Here is a 17500-nt window from a genome sequence, read left to right on the forward strand (position 1 = left end):
TCTAACCGTTTTTGCCACTAGAGAGGTGTCTATTCCCTGTGAATTACTCGGGTCAGTTTTCCCCATGGACATACTCATATAATTAGGGAGTCCATGTCCATTCAAGTAGGGGTAAAACTGGGGAGAGGGTGGGGGTGGGAGATTGGGGGTACTGTCTCCAGAAACACTGGGCATTCTCTCCAGGGATAAAGGTCTTTTTGGGATCATTTTATCAGGCAATGGCTCCTCTTTGATGCCATTGCTTGAAGGCGTGGGAGGTGATGAAGGAGTTGAGATTCTGGATGAGTTTTGGCGCTGATAGGTTGAAGCTATTTCTTCTCCTAGCATGGAGGCAAATGCAGCAGCATTTTCAGAAAGTGCAGGTGTTGTAGTTCCTGAAAGAAAGGTGCAATAATGCACATGAAAGCTTATTTTGGATTAAGAAAAAGCTGGCTGGCTAAATCATCGTTTTCCAATAAATTTATGAGCAGACAGCAGGGTTTTTTTGGGGCATGCACTTTTTCAAATTTTTAAAATTGTTTGTAGCTTGCATGCCAAAGAACAATTTGAACATTTTTGGAAAACGTTTGGTTGGGTTTTGAACTTATTGCATTTCATGGCCATTACACCTTTCTTCCACATGTCACAAAAAAAAATAGAGAGAAGAAAAACTTTGAAATATGGTGCAGTCATGAGGAAATGAAATGACTTTCTTCAGTTAGTATAGAAAATCAAACTGTAAGTATAGATCTCTAGCTATAGAAACTCAATGAAACCCGATTTCCTCATACTCTTTCTTAATCCTGTTTAAACAATTTTTTTGGAATTTTTTTTTTTTGCCGTTAACATCCATAATCGACATTATCACTAGGACAATATTTTTTGGTCCCAAGGGAAATAACAAATCTGTGAAATACTTGTTACCTCCCTTGACTCTTTCATTATGAATCAGGGTGTGAAATGATGGCCAGCTAAGACTACAGAACCTCAAATAGCATGCTCGGCCTACCTGACAGGTCGCTGTTGTTAACTTTCAGCACAGTGTTCTCGGACTGCAAGCTCTTGTTCTTCTCCAGCAGAAGGACTTCCAGGGACTTGGGCTGAACGTCCCCATCCGGTTCATCAGCACCCATCTTGTTGTTGGAGAATTCAATGGACTTCATCACGCTGAAAAGGAGAAGAATGATGATGTCAAATAAACTGTAGAAGCAGGTGTACAGGTGGCTTTTAAACTATTTAATCACTGACATTTCCAAACAAAACGTAATGGTTTCATATTTTCTTTATCCTTTTCATGTCTTGTTTTTTTCCTTAGTTAATGAAAAAACGAGTAATTATTTTGTTCTTCTATCTCTCTCCCTTGATTATGGTTGTCTACCAATCAGTCCACTCCATATATAACAAAATTTTCATTAGGCATTGATCTTCCATTTCTCCCATTAACTCAAGCTTAAAAGAAAACCATGTCAAATGACATACTGTCACAAATATCTTGTCAACATGCAATGCAAACCTCTTTTGGGGAGGTTGCACACTGAACAATAAATCCCCTCTGACCTAATTACCTAAGCTCCCTTTTGATTTCCTCATAGTCTTCTTGAGATTTGATCTTCTCTTCCAGCAATTTAAAGGCTTGGTTCTTGGTGGCCAATTCATCCTCAAGCTTGGAAACCTGCAACAGAAAATCACAAAAATTTATAATTAAATTTCCTTAAACTGGAAAAAAAAATAAACCTCATGCAAGATATAACGTTGGTTCCTTGCCATCAAATGATATTGCTGCCATTAAATCTTTTTCACATTTTAGTTTTCAAATATATTAGATATCTGTTGAGTTATTTCAGGTAATGATTTTCATCGGATTCTGTCTGGCTAATAGATCAAGTCTGCCCAGATGTTGCCACATTGGAACATTACACATTCACAGCAGCAATCAATCAATATTTCAAATGATCACCGACCAACTCACATCCAAACCAGATCAGTGTACAACTCAAAGGCAATACAAATAGAAATTCATTTGCTCCAATCCATTTGTTAGCTTAAAAACAACCTAACAATCAATACAGCAGTCCAAAATATTGATTCATTGATTTTGCATAACTTGTCAATGTATTCATATTGATTTTTTATCCCCACATTGAAATTTATTGTTGAACTAATACATAATTTGAAATCAATATCAAGCTCTATACACAAGCATTTGACCTATCAATCAAGTTCAACAAAAATTAACATTCGAAACAACTATCAGTAAATTTATCTGTAAAAACAAAAAGGAAAAATATTGATGTATATTTTGGTTTAAAAAAAAATCCAATAAAATAAATGAACATTGACAAAAAAAATATTGTATGCATACATGTAAAAATATTGTATGCATACATGTAGTAAGCTTCCAGTACCTCATATCATGAGGCAGCCTAAAGCAACATTTACTCTATTTACTCTCATAAAAATTGTCATCTGTATAATCACGTTCTTATGTGTAAACAAGACTGATCATCAAATCTAAATCTTGATGCAGATGGCACATGCAAGTTGTTAATTTGCAGAAAATACCAAGTCTTGATCTCTTTTCAGTTCATAAAATATTTATTTCACTAATGCACATTTATCTTGCAACAGTTCAAACATAATTACCCAGCTCACTTGTCATTCTAAATGTACCACATGGTTAATTTTTTATAGAATGAAAAAAAAGTATTAATTAAGTTATTTTTAATTTATAATAAAGAAATATTTTACATTCTGTGCACAAATAAGAACAACCCAGCTGAATCTTTAAAGCCTATACACTTCAATTTTCTCTGGGGAAATTGAAACACAAAATATTGATCCGAGAAACAATCGCATGCACGATTAGTTGTTTGTAGCTGTCAATACATAATCAATAAAAATACTGTTTCTATGGTAACTCGGGGATCTTGTCTAATATGCAGGAGTTCTGAAATCTATTTTGCCGTCAAATATAGATCATCTTGCATTGGGATGTATAAAACCAAAAATCAATAGCCTTCCAACATTGATTTCACATCAACTACCATTGTATAGTTTTGTGAAAAAAAATCAATAGTAGAAACTTAATATTGTAGAATATCTGACATCCTGACACTCCCTGGGAGAAATATAGCTATCTTTTTCTGTCACAAGTTTTAAGCGCCATTACATCTTGTAATCCCTACCTTTAAAGCTGACTTTGAAGAAAAAGCAATATAGCCTCATTGAAATAAAATACAGCTGCATGTCAAATGCCTTTAGCTTCAATAACCTACTTATATTTATTAATTTTTTTTTTGGGGGGGGGGGGGTATCTTTTTAATAGATAATTAGCACTTATTTCTCTAGGGTAGAGCAATATTGTTATATTAAAGTAAAAAAGTAATGCAAAATGATTGATATAAAATGATTTTAAGTTTCATTAGCAAAATTTGTAAAAATAATAACAATACACACACTCGGAGAAAAAAAAAACTCTCAATAAAATCCAGCCTTGAAAAAGTCACCTTCTTAATGAAAAGCATGTTTTGTCTCACTAAACAGTATACGGGAATTCAATTAAATATGTTAGCTGTTAAATGTGACAGGCTACCACTTTCATTTACATACTTCCAAATTATATATTTGATAAACTACCACCGTGAAATATAAATCTGAATGTGGTCGAAAAAAATTTGTGTATTTTGGCATAATATATGAAACAATAAATATGATTTATGGTTCCCGTTTTTCTGCTAGACTGGAGAACGTTCTAGGTGCGTAATAATTACGATTTTGAGAAAATTTATCAATTCTTTATCTTTCTCAATAATTACATTTAAAATTAAACTTTTTTTTTTTAATTTGAATAAAATAATGATAAAAACTGACAAATAGAACCTCCTGGCAAGTTTTTACTTGCTTACTTCTTTGATTAATTGATATCATTTATACAATTCTGTATCCTGATCACGTATCTCTTTACCAGATGCTTTTAAATAATGCATACTGATGATTTACTGAGCAAAAGCAACATCAAAATCTTAAGAAATATTTGACAAAGCCCATCCATGTATGAGACTATTCACATAGCACTGCATGGCGTTGGAGATTTCTCTCATTCTTGTATCAAATCCTGTTCTGATAATAGATTTGATGCAGATCTACCAGACAAATCTCTGTCTAGAAAGTCCAATACCTTTTCAGTGACATTCTTTTTTTTTCTCTTGCCCTTTTGGTCCTATCCGTGTTTTACTACCTAATTAATATACCTGAAAGCTCCTCACACAGACTGCAGAGGTGTATACATAGACAGGGTGTTAATTATATGAAAATTTTTTACAAACCTGACTGGTGGTAGCTTCTCGCAGCTTATTCAATGAACTTTGCAATCTTTGAACATCCTCAACCAACTGGGAAATCTAGAAATTTGAAAAAAAAGATTCTGTATGTAAGAATCAAGCAATTAAGATTTTTTTGAATATCTTTGAAATTCCGAAGTTTAATACATGCAATATAACAAATTGCTTATTTTTACCTCTTTCTCCTTTGCAGCTAGTTCATGCTCGAGGTTTGAGCGTTTGAACATATCAATGGCACGATCCATGTCTGGTGCCTCTTGAGTTGTCTCCCCTAGTTTCTGTTTCTGGGTCACCTCGGTCAACTTACTCCGTATCTGCTCGATTTCACGTTCAGATGCTTCAGCTCGCTATAAAAAATATTTTCAAAAAAGACTTATTTTTCTTTTCCAATCAAAAACTTTTTTTTAAATATCTGGCACACATCACCCAAAGGCTTAAAGGACTGGAACAGCTAACTGCCCCCAATCATGATGCAAGTAAAGGAGATCCCATAAAATTCCATCCGCAATTAAAAGCTCATAAAGCCTATGTTAAGTTACCTTCCTGCAGCAAATCAAACGATATCTTTTTATCCTGATTGTCCATACTAGAGAGATAATTACACATAAATTGTTTCTCTCTCATCCTCATCAGATAAGCAAGCATGACTATTAAAAGGTACAAAGAGCGGCCGTAAAAATATATGCTTAATCCTGTAGCTGATCAGAAATCAAAAAGACAAATTATTGCAACAATACAATTGACATGTGAAGGCTGCGACTGGATTTATACAAATGGTGATTCAGTCAAGATGGGATCAATACCGGGCTGTTCAATACTTCTGTCTTTGCCAAATCAATAATTCGACATTGATTAAATACTCTGGGTGATGCATTCTGGCAAAATCAATCGATACCCTCGGAAGCAGTAAGGCACCAGCTAGACCTCCTGTTACATAATGGACTAGACTACGATCACTGATTCGAGGGGACAGCCCCCCCCCCCCCCCTCCCCCCCCCTTCAGGGGACATAATCATTTTGCTACTAGAGTCTCTCCCTGTCACTTTCACACCCTATATTAATGGATCAAGATTCACTGCATCTTGAAGTAATGAACAAAGAAAATCAATAGAAAATAACCTATATTCATATCTCAATTTTAATAATGTGAACTGATCTCAAAACTTGTTGAGGATATGTGTGGCTTTCCTCTCTGTTAACAGATTCACTGATAAACTAACACCTCTGCTGGACTCAGAAAAATGATCTTCTAGCTGACCAACTGACAAACCTTGAAGTTCATTGTTTCATTAAAAAATCACTGAATACCAATATCTACACCAGGCTAACAACTGTTTATAATGAAACAAAGAACAAGACAAACACAAATATTCATGAAATTACCTCGTTAGCGCGTTCCAAATCTGACATCACCATTTCCATTTCATCCGATCTGTAAAAATAAAATGTGAATATATAAAATCATATATATCATAAAAATTTGTATTTATCTACTGCAGTTTTTCAGGATTATTATCTGAATACCTGTTTTTTTTCTACAAAACAATGCCCACTTCATGAAATAACAGTAATTAATCATCTCCATCATTAATTTTTGTAAATTAAATTGAATGAACAAATTATGTCTTATTTAAAAAGAAAAAGTCTGTGTGTCAAGGTGTGTTCTTTCATTTTAAAACTTCACTTCTCGATATGTTTCACTAATCTGCACTAACGATAATTTCACCCTTGAACTAACCCCGCTAAAGTTCTCTAAGAAATTTCAGGACATGACTTTTTTTTTGCACTTTTATTTAATGCAAGTACACTTTAAGAAACAGGATTGCAAATAGAAGACATTTGCTTGCTGTATAGGAGGGTAAAACAGGTGCTTCAATGAACTTGATGAAGGATACAACCCTAAAATACGAGCTAGGCGATATTTGTCAGATTTTGGGATAAAATAATCGCCTCATTCAGGATTGTCACTAGGTCTTGTCTATGTGAGGGGGCTAATGATAAATGAAGACTTCGACTACCCTACACCTTTGCTTTTGGCAATAATTTGGTTATAAATACTGAAGCATTCAAAGGTAGGATAAACTGCTGTCAGCTTTCATAAATTACAGGTGTGATTTGAGGCCCTTTTCTTTTCGTCAGCCAGGTATAAGACCAGTGCGTTCAATGACCAAGAAAAAAAAAAAAAGGAAAACTCGACCACAAAACAGTCATCCAAAAAAAAAAATATAGATGAATGATTAACTACAGTAATTGTGATTCATTCTGATCAGGCCTTTAATTGTCAGTTAATTATATTTAGTTATTAATAAGTCTTAGACCTGCATTCTTAAAACTTCGGTCACCATCTTAAATTTAATACATGTCAAACTTAACATTTCGCATATCAGATTCATATACATAAATCCATAACTGTATAAATTTATAAATCATTGGAACCATAAATTTTAAAAAGGTTCCGAATTAACCTAAAAAAACAAATTTAGATTGTGACAAATTTCCGTCATCAAATTTGATAACAATACAAAAATCTACAATATATTTGCATCTGATATTTGTATTAAAGCACCTAACACAATGTATTAATTTGCACCTGCAAAAGTTCAATTAAAACATGTTGCTGATAAGTTCTGTTTCCCTTCAAATCTTAAGCCAATTACATAATCATAAAAACTGCAGAGTATCACTACTCTCTGTATGTTTTTCCTTTTATAATTTTATTAATAAGTCAAACTGTGCATTCTGGTCCTTTATAATATAAGAACAACAAACAATTCAAGCATCAAATATTTGTTCAAAATTGCTAATTTGGTTTTCTAATTAAATATGCAAAGTCTGTTGATAGAAATTTGAACTTTTTTTTCATTTTGCTTGAATGAAATATATGACATCATTATGCACAACATAATTTTACCAGAGAGAGAACCCATAAAATAATCGTAAAAAACAAATGCTAGTGTCACCTTTAATCACATCATATAGTATTTAAAAAATTATAATACTAAAAAAACAATATAGATAAAAATTGATCACAGTTTTAAATAGACTATATACACTCATCACTTGGCTTGATTTTTTTTATCATCAGATTTGATGTAAACTTATGAAAACCATACATAAAAAATCTATTAACTTTAATTCGATGAATTCTGCATACCAATCCAATCCATTATAACTGCATCAGAAATCAATGGGTTTAGGATAGTACGGGAGATAAAATTAAAACAAATAGCCTTAATAGCACAAACAGTTACGGCTTCACAAAGGACTTTCTTCAAGAAGGATTTCCAATCAATGTTTACTGATAAAATGCTTGTTCCATTAATCGCCAAATAAAAAACAACAGAGTTGACTGACTAGTACGGGCTTCGATTTTAAAGGGAAATTTGTAACGAAAATCAAACACAATTTCAATCTTAAAAGCTAATATTGATTTCCATTGGAAATGCTTTTTTCGGTACTGTATAAAAACCCTGAATGCAAATAGCTCAGTGTATATAAAACAGATTCCAATTAAAAAGAGCCTAAATTTTTGTTTGAGAACATACAATAATTTTAATAGATGACAGATAATTGATCTGATGCAGATATAAAGAGGATGATAATGGAAAATCATTTTCTTCTCAATTACAGCCTATTGTGTAATTGTACATTCAATCAATATTCAATTCAAATTAATCAGCATCAAACTATAAATAAATATCCAACTGTATTAAACACTTTTTCTGAAGAAAAAAATCCTAATTCAATGATGATTTTTTTTCCTCTACAGAATTTCCTAATTGTGACTTGAATAAAACTTTATCTATGCAACTTTGTCAATACCTCGTTCATCTCCTTTTTTGCACACAGAGAGAGAGAGAGAGAGAGAGAGAGAGAGAGAGAATGACTTCATTACTTCAGCAGATGCCTGTAAGACTGGTAACAGTTTTTACATCAGGGATAATGATCCACTGTTATCAATTATTGATTTTTCTCACAGGAACTTGAATTTTGTCTGTAAAGATCTCTAGTGAATGCTGCAGTAGCATCCTCCCCAACCAACTAATACAAACTCCACTCAATTTGGGGAATACAACTAAACCATAAAACCCAAATTCTATACACTGCAGCCAGATGAATTCTTGCAAAACAGAGTGCAATTGCATGCGACTAAAAAATAACACAGGTTATGAAAAAACTGACAAATGAAATTTGATATCATTAAAGAACACTAACTCTATTACTAAATTTCACAGCCTAAAACTGGGTCAATGTTGTTATATACCTTTTGATTTCATCTTTGTCCTCCTCATTCCTAAAGTCTTTTTTTCCGAATTTTCCCCCAGAGAGATGCAGTTAGTGACTTCACTATGCATTAACCAGTATAATATCTGGTGCTGAAATTGCCAGCTAACACAACATTCAACGCAAAAATATTGATTCTGCCGGCATGTATTACATGTATATAAATTCTATAATCAATAGAATGAAATATACAAATGATTTTTACACTGAATCTGTGACGCGGACTCAGGGCTCCGGCTATAATGCTGTAGCATATTGAGCTGTATCATTACCATTTGACAAATTACCAATAAGGAGCTACAGCCTCCAGCCCCCATTAAAGTGCTAAATACATTCATTAATTTTAAACTCAAAGAGAAGGAGATAATCATTTTTATTCTGAAAAACATAAGTAGATGAGCCTAAGATCAAAGGTGCACATTAGCTAAGAAATTGTACAGGAGTGCCCTAGGGTCTGCAGTCTTGATGTTAAATCATTTCAGACCAATTTGTTGTCTATTTGTTGTTTGAACATTAATAGATCTTGGGCTACTATTCCCTATATTTCTATGATTAATGAATCAATTATCATTTACAATAGTTACTTCAATGTAGATATCCAGATTTTTATTTTAAACATATAGTTACATATTTTTATAACAAGAAAGACAAATCTACAAGGAATTTCAGACTACAGAATCCTAAGTTTAAATTTATTCCCAAATGTACCCACTGTCAATTTTTTACTTCATTTGTGCATCACATGCCAAAAAAAAAAAAAATAAAGCATTTCCAAGGCTTCATAAAAATACATGCATTAAATGGGCTTTCCTGTACGTGTTAAAAAGACATAATTTTACCTCACTTTTCAACAACAAAATAAAGTTAAGAATCTGTCATCTAATAAATGGCTCTATAGTCTATTTATTTTTACTGTCATTTTAATTTAAATTTTTCTAGAACCATAAATGACAACTCCCCAAAACATCTCCAATTTATCACTTAAATTCAGGCCCCAATTCAACCAATAAAAGCCCAGTATCACTGACCTAGGTACATAAGACACCTTTTTAACCTAATCAGCCAAGAGGACATGAAAAACAGATAAAACTACAGTTAGGGATTATTTAAGGCATTTTACAACATCAACAAAAACACAAAAATCACACATAAAAATCAAATGAAAGGGAAAAAACAATCAGCAGAAACAAATCCTTGGACAGGATGTGCATTTGTCAGCCAGATGCCTGCAGGACCTGCTACACAGTGCCGAACAAGGGAGCCGTACATTGGTGATTGCCGTGTACATCAGAACCAATTAGACAAACATTGACAACCCCCGTGACCAACCTATCAGAGCTTTCATCAATAACCAGACAATATAAATCAATAGCCGGACAGATGACGACCATAGCTTCACGTAACGGTCGTGTATGTGACCAGTGGACAACTAAAAATCAATGAACAGACAGATCGGACAATGGAAATCAATAAAGGCACTATTTGTTATTGACAAAAAAACATAAGAAACCAATATCTTGGTGTAGTAATGGGACATCCGTTTGTCATATTTATAGTCTATATCTGTGTTAATTGATTCCATAATATCTATGTATCCATAAATGTAACTGTTCCTAGCTGGGAAATTAGGGCAAGGGGCTGATGTTGTTCAGGCTTTTGTTTTCATAAACATGTACATGTATTACTAAAAGCTAGAACCATTTAGACTATTCTGAATAAAATTTAATCAAGAATTAACTATTCATTAAATAAAAAATTGTAACCTTGTGTATAAAAATTTATTTATTTAAAAAAAAAGAAGTTATAAAACACTTTATTTGTTTCATTCAAATTTTTTTTGTACCAATTTTTTTATTTCAATAAAAGAAAGAGACTAATATCTTTTTTGAATTCTGCAATTATTTTTTTAATAATGTGACTGTGTGTGTTCCGTTTATTCATGTTAATTAAATCAGAGGTTCCTCCAGCACATAAAGTCAGGGATTTTTTTCACGCATGGTGAAAATATTAAGTGTTTTTCTACTGCTTGTGGTTTAACACCCCGGCCTGCCAAGACTTTTAAAAAGCTCTTTATCCAAACTGCGTTCAAATATAATTTCAGGCAAATTCAAAACAACTTTGAAAAAAAAAAAATACAAAAATTCTATTTTTAACCAAAGTCGGATAAGGGAGGGAATAGCGTTAAATGTAAGATGGGGGTGGGGTTAAATTTGACTTACTTTGCTGCAGTGGCTTCTTCATATTTTGCTTTAACCTCAAACAACTCGGACTGTACATTCTCTAAAGCTAGAAAAGAAAAAAGAAAAAGCATTAAACATTAAAAAGAAATTTACTTCAACTTTAATGTTGACAAAGATTTTCCAGTTAAATCTTAAACTTCTATCTTTTTACAGTTGGTATGCAGCTCTGCACTGGTTGACACATAACATTCAGATTGTCCATACCTGTTTCACGTTATCTCCCATAATACATGTACCAATATCATTGATTATCAATAAACTTTCATAAGATTCCAATCATGTAAAATAACTCTGTCATTGTGTAACATAACAGAAGCTGCATGATTCCAATAAGGATCAAATTTGAAAGATAATTGAGACAAACAAATCCACAGGTGCAAACACTTTGGGCTGCACTAAAGCTATGAATAAAGTGATCGAAACAACCAGAATACCAAATTGAAGCCAAAAAAATACTTATTGGTATTCATTTGTTTTAGCGACCAATTAAAAATCAGAAATGTCTAAATATAATTGACCTTGACTGGGGAAAATACATTAATCTGCATTAGAATTCACTCCTTGGCCCCAGCATGTCAAAATTCACAATTTCTGTCAATATCAAGTCCTCTCCTTCTTAATGATATAATGTCCATATATTGGCCCATCCACAAATAACTTAGAACAATGAAGGGTCATCCCGCTGTCAATTTTGGTAATGGTTGACAGTGGCCCACGATTTAGGCATGACAGCCAATCAATTTCTTGTGTCCTCCTTGCTATTAATTCACCATCATTAAGAAATTCCTGACCGGAGTTTGCAACATAAATAATGGTGGCTGACTAGGTACATGTGTTTAAGAAAAGTGTTTGTCGTGGGGGCTAAAATTGAATATATCAAAAACACAATCCTAGTTAACTGAATTTTTATGCGGTAAATTCCAATAAACACGCATTTACCACATTGCTAACCACCTTAAGAAAAAAAAGTTGATCGGTAACTTTTGTAACAGTTGACCTAGCTACTGAAACTGCTCTAATAGTCTGGACTCTTCGTACGCACCTCACAATCGAGACTTTATACCTCAATGTCGAAAAATAAATCAATTACGCGCATCAAGTCATCAAATCTTTCAATTTGAGCAATAAATATTTACCAAATTTGATTGACTTTATGATACAGAAATCAAATCAAAATTTTAAATCATATGTTCATTTTGAATATATTAGACCAAAAGTGATATTAATTTATGATAATTGCAACCACAATTAATATGGTTTCTATGTAAATCAGATCAAATGACACTTGCCAGGATAGAGAAGCATGTGTCAGTTTCACGGAGAGTGACATTGATTTGGCATTAGCTATACTTGGTAAACAAATAAGACTTGCATTGATATCTATATTCTAACCATGTAAAATGTCCCTTGCGTGTGAGTTCATGATGGACAGCTATCAACAAGCTTTATTCCAAGTAAAGTCTATTTTCAGTCACGAAAAAAAAAATTCATAGCTATTTTTCTTTCTTTTTTTTTTAAACATATTAACATGGTTTTTTTCTCTTCTATATGAGGCAATGTCTAGATTAAACAATGAATTATTTTCAGAAACTATTTTCTGAATCAGAAACTATAATAAAAAGTTTAATTTTCATATAAACTGAATAATGATATTCTCAAATGCTTAGAGCGGAGTAATTTATGTTAACTTCTGTGTTCCATTGAAAGAGCAGAATGAATTTAAGCATTCTTACTCTAGATACATGCATATATGGTTGTTAATCAAAAATGTTTTTATATTTAATTCTCTTAATTTCACATTTACTTAAAAAGGAAAAATTCTATAAAAACATTATAGCTCTTTGTCCTTAAATTTTCTTTTTTTATTAAATTCTGTGTTAAGCTTTGTGTATTAAAAGAGTTTAATAAATGAAATGTTCATTGAAAAAATGAAAGGATGGTTTTGTCATATTTATAGATGTTTTTAATACATAATATCATTCCTAAAGTTTGCAACATTTATCCTGATAATTACGCATTGTTTTATTTTAGTTGTCTTTCTATCTAGCCGTACAACACCCTAACATCTAGGTCATACCAAACGTAACAGACCAGAAAACCGCTGTCGCCAGAAAGCAAGTTAAAAAAAAAAAAATTTCTGAAGGACAGTTATCACCGTAAAAAAAAGAAAAAAAAAATGCTCCAAAAAATTAAAAGGATAATTGTTCCCCCTCTAACTACATGTGTGTATCCACATTTCAGCTTGTGTTGCATTATGTTCATAAGTAATGGCCAAAATTGAGAATAATCATGCCAAGGATATAATTTCGAGAAAGGATGATTTAATAATTTAAATATTGTGTTCGTGGATTTATCGAGGAACTAAGGAGATTATCAAAAGCTATCAAGGTTGTTCTTGTTTCTTATTTTTACAAACGAAAAGCAATTTTTGAGACCAAGTTTAGTTTCATATCATTTCAATGTTAACTGAGCTTTTTTATAACCTTTTTAATGAAAAATCATCGTTAACTTTTTCCTTATCAGTGTTGATAAAAAGTTTCCTTTTTCCTACTAGCTATCAAATCTTTTTCATTCATTCAATTAATCTTTCATTCTAATATATATATATACCATTATATCCTCATTTCTTTAATTCAATAAATAAATGGTTAACCATGGGTAGAAAAATAATCTCATTTAACAGAAAATCTATCATTATAATTACGTATTGGTAGACAATAATTCCAATAAAAGTATAAATATCTAAGTTCTGAGATATTGGTTAACTAATCAATACACAATAACATATGATTTTATTTTATCAGTTATGAATTTTTAAAAAATTAAACATACTATACATCTCCAAAAACTTTTTTTACAAAATCTGCTTTTCTTTGAAATATGTTTAATATAAAAAAAAAGTTCAAAAAAAAATGCTTTCTTTTATCTATACATCTATATTATCAAAAAATTTTTACAAAGGAGGTAAAATGAAAAAAAATATAGAGAAGTTACTAATATTTCACATCTAGTTCATTAAATATATATTTTATTTTACATGTTCAGGCAATCTATGAAAAAAAGAGGTGAAAGAGAATTTTCAACAAAAATAAAGTTGTTACGTATTAGAGAGAAAATTGTTAGCAGTGTCGAATCCCATAACCCTTTCTCAATTGTGTCGCTATAACCTACCGCTTTGTAAAGAAGCAACTTTCTGTTCAGCCTCTCCGAGTTTTTTGGCCACTGATAATTGTGTCTCCTGCAACTGTCTTTCCTTCTCCGTAAAAACTCGCTGTAACTCCCGCTCCTTTTCTTTGCTTCTTGCCTAAATATTCACAATCAGTCCGTAAAATAATCAGCAAATGTTGTCGTTATACAACAAAAAACTTTTTTTTTGGTTACTTAAAAGTTTTTGATTACCAAAATAAAATCACAACTGATCAATAAGACGAAGAAACAAATTTCCTCCTCAAGAAGTGATGTGATCAAAAAGTTTGAAATCACAAGGACCTAGGTGTCAGCCGATGTCCGACAACTTTGAGAGTGCCAGAGAAATAGATTAACATACATACAGTAGTGTCGTTTGATTGATTCTCTGTTCACTAACGTATTGGCCAGCCATGCGTGACTGCTAAATGAGCGCAAAAGTATCACAGGCCTCCAAAAGCTAAGAATCAATGGTGACAGCCATGCAGACAGGCATTTGTTGGTCAAGGATGACCACCCATCAAACAGTCAATGTCACAACAATATATCTTTATAAATTATCTATATGAGGAGTTAATATCTTTTGCGTAAATTGTGGATGTCATATTGGGGAAGATACAGAATTTTTTACTAGCATGAATTCTTTTTATAACAATTTTCATTATAAAAAAATTGGAAGGGATTTTAGGTGGTAGAGAGTTCTATTTTATCAAAAAAGATTTTATTCAATTATGATTTTTTTTCTCTTAGAAAATTTTTTTTTCAACTTTAACAAATAAACAGACAGCTTATACATCTGTCTTGTGATAAAGAGTGCTTCGGTAGAAAGAAATTGGAGGATTAAAACATTGAACTTAAATATATCAAATATAAATTTAGGGAAAATCTAAAATTGATGTTTGATTAAATATATAGCTTAAATGCTTAAAAAAATAATTCCAGGAGTTTAATTTTTAAGTTTGCCTTTTTATGACATTAGTATAAGCTGTGAGGAAAATATTGTTTTTTATGATGGATATGTTTGCGCCACATTAGGTGGTAAATTTATAATCTCATTTAAATCTATTTATCTATTTGTAAAGTAAGCTATCCTCAGATTCTAGTTCAACTTTAACATCTTAGATAATATTTTCTCAGATAATATGAAAATAATCTAAGACCATGCAATTTGCAAAAATATTTGTTCTTCAATAAATCACATCTAAGAAAGAGACATAGTAGAATTTTTTTCCAATATATAAGAAACAATAAGCTATAAATGTACATTTGTATTAAAGGACAGAATTGCTTTGTATGGCTCCTCGTGTCAATGATAACATTATTGATTACCTAAGGGACAAGGGAAAACTTGACAAACATTTCCTGTGATTGGACGTACATTGTCCAGGGCTTAAACTTGTCGCAGATTAGGTCTTCCACACTTACTTCTTTGATTTACAAATGTCTCCTTTTTTTTCTTTTTTAGTCAACACATTAGAAAAATTTCATGGAATAAATGTCTGATTCTAAAGCCTCCTATCAACTATGCATGGACATGCATCTTTTTTTGTTTAAATACTCTTTAGCTTTCTAAATTAGGCCAGATGAACCCTCTTTCAGTTTATATTTTAATACACACATACGTGTCAATTGTAAAAAAAAATCATCAATTCTGTTTGATAAATATCATATTTTAATGGTGAGAAAACCATATATTTCTATTTTAGAAAATAAATACTGGTATTAAAAAAAAATAAAATAAAAACTTAAATAAGAACAGAACAATATAATTCTTTTATCTTTTAAATATTCCCCAAAATTTTCAAATTCAGATTAACTAATTCCTGACGTAATTAATCTATTTACATCATTACGCTTTGAGTACTATTATATAAAATTGCATAAAAAAATCAGGAAATTTGTACAGGAAATGATTTTTGAAAAATGGGTACTTTCAAGAAAACTTTTAAAACAGTTCCAACTCTATTAATACATAATGCAAGAATATTACAAAAAAGGAATTGGAATAGTTAATTATGAATATATACATAAGTGACACCTAGCAGAAAATTTAAACAAAATTATCCTTCATATGATAGTTAGGAAAGACCTACGGAGATTGTGACAATATGTATAATTATATTTTTATTTGGCGCAGTTACAAGCTACCGATCATTTATCATTTCACCCTTCCCAATTAATTACTAGCTGTTACTCTTTAAGATAGTAAGAAAATTCTTTTCATTTCATTTAAAATTTCATTTGTATTAAAGAGATGACTTAGATAGGTCATGTGTAAACTATTTACACCATGTTAGTATTGCTGCTAAATATTTCAAATAGCTAGTTTAATAACACATATATGTATATATTCAAATACCAGCTAGTACACACTTTTACGTAAGAAATAAAATCTACGGTACTCAATCTGTATAGTTTTGTAAAACTGGATGTGTATTCATTTAGAACTTGTAGAATCCTAGTTTATCTTAAAATGATTAACCGTTAAAAATCAAAAAGAAAAAACCTATATCAGTAATTTCTATAAAACAAAAGATGATTTTGTTTTGTTACTTTAACCAGGATGCTTTAGAATAAAGTTACTTCAGACTGGAATTCATATAAAATTTATAACTTATTGAAGAAAATTTAAGAGCTAGCTGTTACCAGCGGTAAAAACAATATGGATTATTTTAAAAAAAGGAGAGAAAAAGACAGAAGAAATTAAAGAAAGAGCAATGAAATCTGTAAGGTGTTTGATACGAAACATTCACGATTGATTTTGTCTCATTAGCAGTTGATGGATGACTGGCCGCTCGCCTTTTAAAGGTACGATTCAAATGATTGGTTCATTAAACATTTGATTAATTGATAATTACCAAAATCCCTTCAATGCCTGATTTATCAATCAAAAGTCAAATCTGTCAAGGAGACAACTAGCCAACACCGATTCCTTTCCTCGTAAATTATTCCAGTCCCTCCCCCCTTCCCCAATTTAAATATAACATTTGTATCACATGATCAGATTTCTGGAGTTGCCTCCCTTTTTACCTCTGCTGTAGCTTCAATCTTATCTTCACACTCCTTCAGCCGATCTCTCAGCTGCTTGATTGTCACTTCTACAAAATAAAACCCAGAGTGTTTAAGTTCTATAGTCATTCATCAGACCTCTGCTTAAAGACTCAATGTCAATGTGATCATTTCTCATGATCAAAATATCCAGAACAGCCCAAACCCTTCTATAATCAAGCCTCTTGAGTCTCACTAAAAGATTAATTGACAAGAGGAACATAAATTTCAAAAGTTCTAAAAATCAAAATCTAGAGGTTTTATAGTCTTTTTAGATTAGAGTTTTCACGATATTTAAAGACTGATGAGCTAGGGGGGTGTCTCCTAACATTAAGCTGTTTTTATCCCTCCCTCCATATTCAATTCTGTCCAACATTTAAGGTGCTATATACCTCACCTCTACCTTTGGATTAACTTTTTTCA

General features: G+C 31.7%; 1 protein-coding gene across 6 annotated transcripts in view; it reads right to left on the minus strand.

Annotated features, from left to right (window-relative positions):
* Window positions 1–17500, minus strand: part of LOC105324857 (homeobox protein cut-like 1) — a 53303-nt gene that overhangs the window by 9317 nt on the left and 26486 nt on the right. For 4 of the 6 annotated variants that reach the window (XM_011424068.4, XM_011424064.4, XM_011424069.4 and 1 more), the window contains exons 5-13: window positions 17060–17127; window positions 14015–14147; window positions 10823–10889; window positions 5703–5751; window positions 4496–4666; window positions 4305–4379; window positions 1545–1651; window positions 989–1146; window positions 1–374 (exon numbers count right to left, since the gene is read on the minus strand). The exon at window positions 1–374 is cut by the window's left edge and continues 208 nt beyond it. In XM_011424068.4, the coding sequence (XP_011422370.1) occupies window positions 1–374; window positions 989–1146; window positions 1545–1651; window positions 4305–4379; window positions 4496–4666; window positions 5703–5751; window positions 10823–10889; window positions 14015–14147; window positions 17060–17127 (1202 nt within the window). Of the gene's footprint in view, window positions 375–988; window positions 1147–1544; window positions 1652–4304; window positions 4380–4495; window positions 4667–4858; window positions 5085–5702; window positions 5752–8583; window positions 8848–10822; window positions 10890–14014; window positions 14148–17059; window positions 17128–17500 lie in introns of those variants that run through there. The other 2 variants (XM_066079678.1, XM_066079679.1) reach the window with 2 other exon arrangements.

This window comes from Magallana gigas, chromosome 3 (genome assembly GCF_963853765.1).
Source record: "Magallana gigas chromosome 3, xbMagGiga1.1, whole genome shotgun sequence".
Classification (NCBI taxonomy): Eukaryota; Metazoa; Mollusca; class Bivalvia; order Ostreida; family Ostreidae; genus Magallana; species Magallana gigas.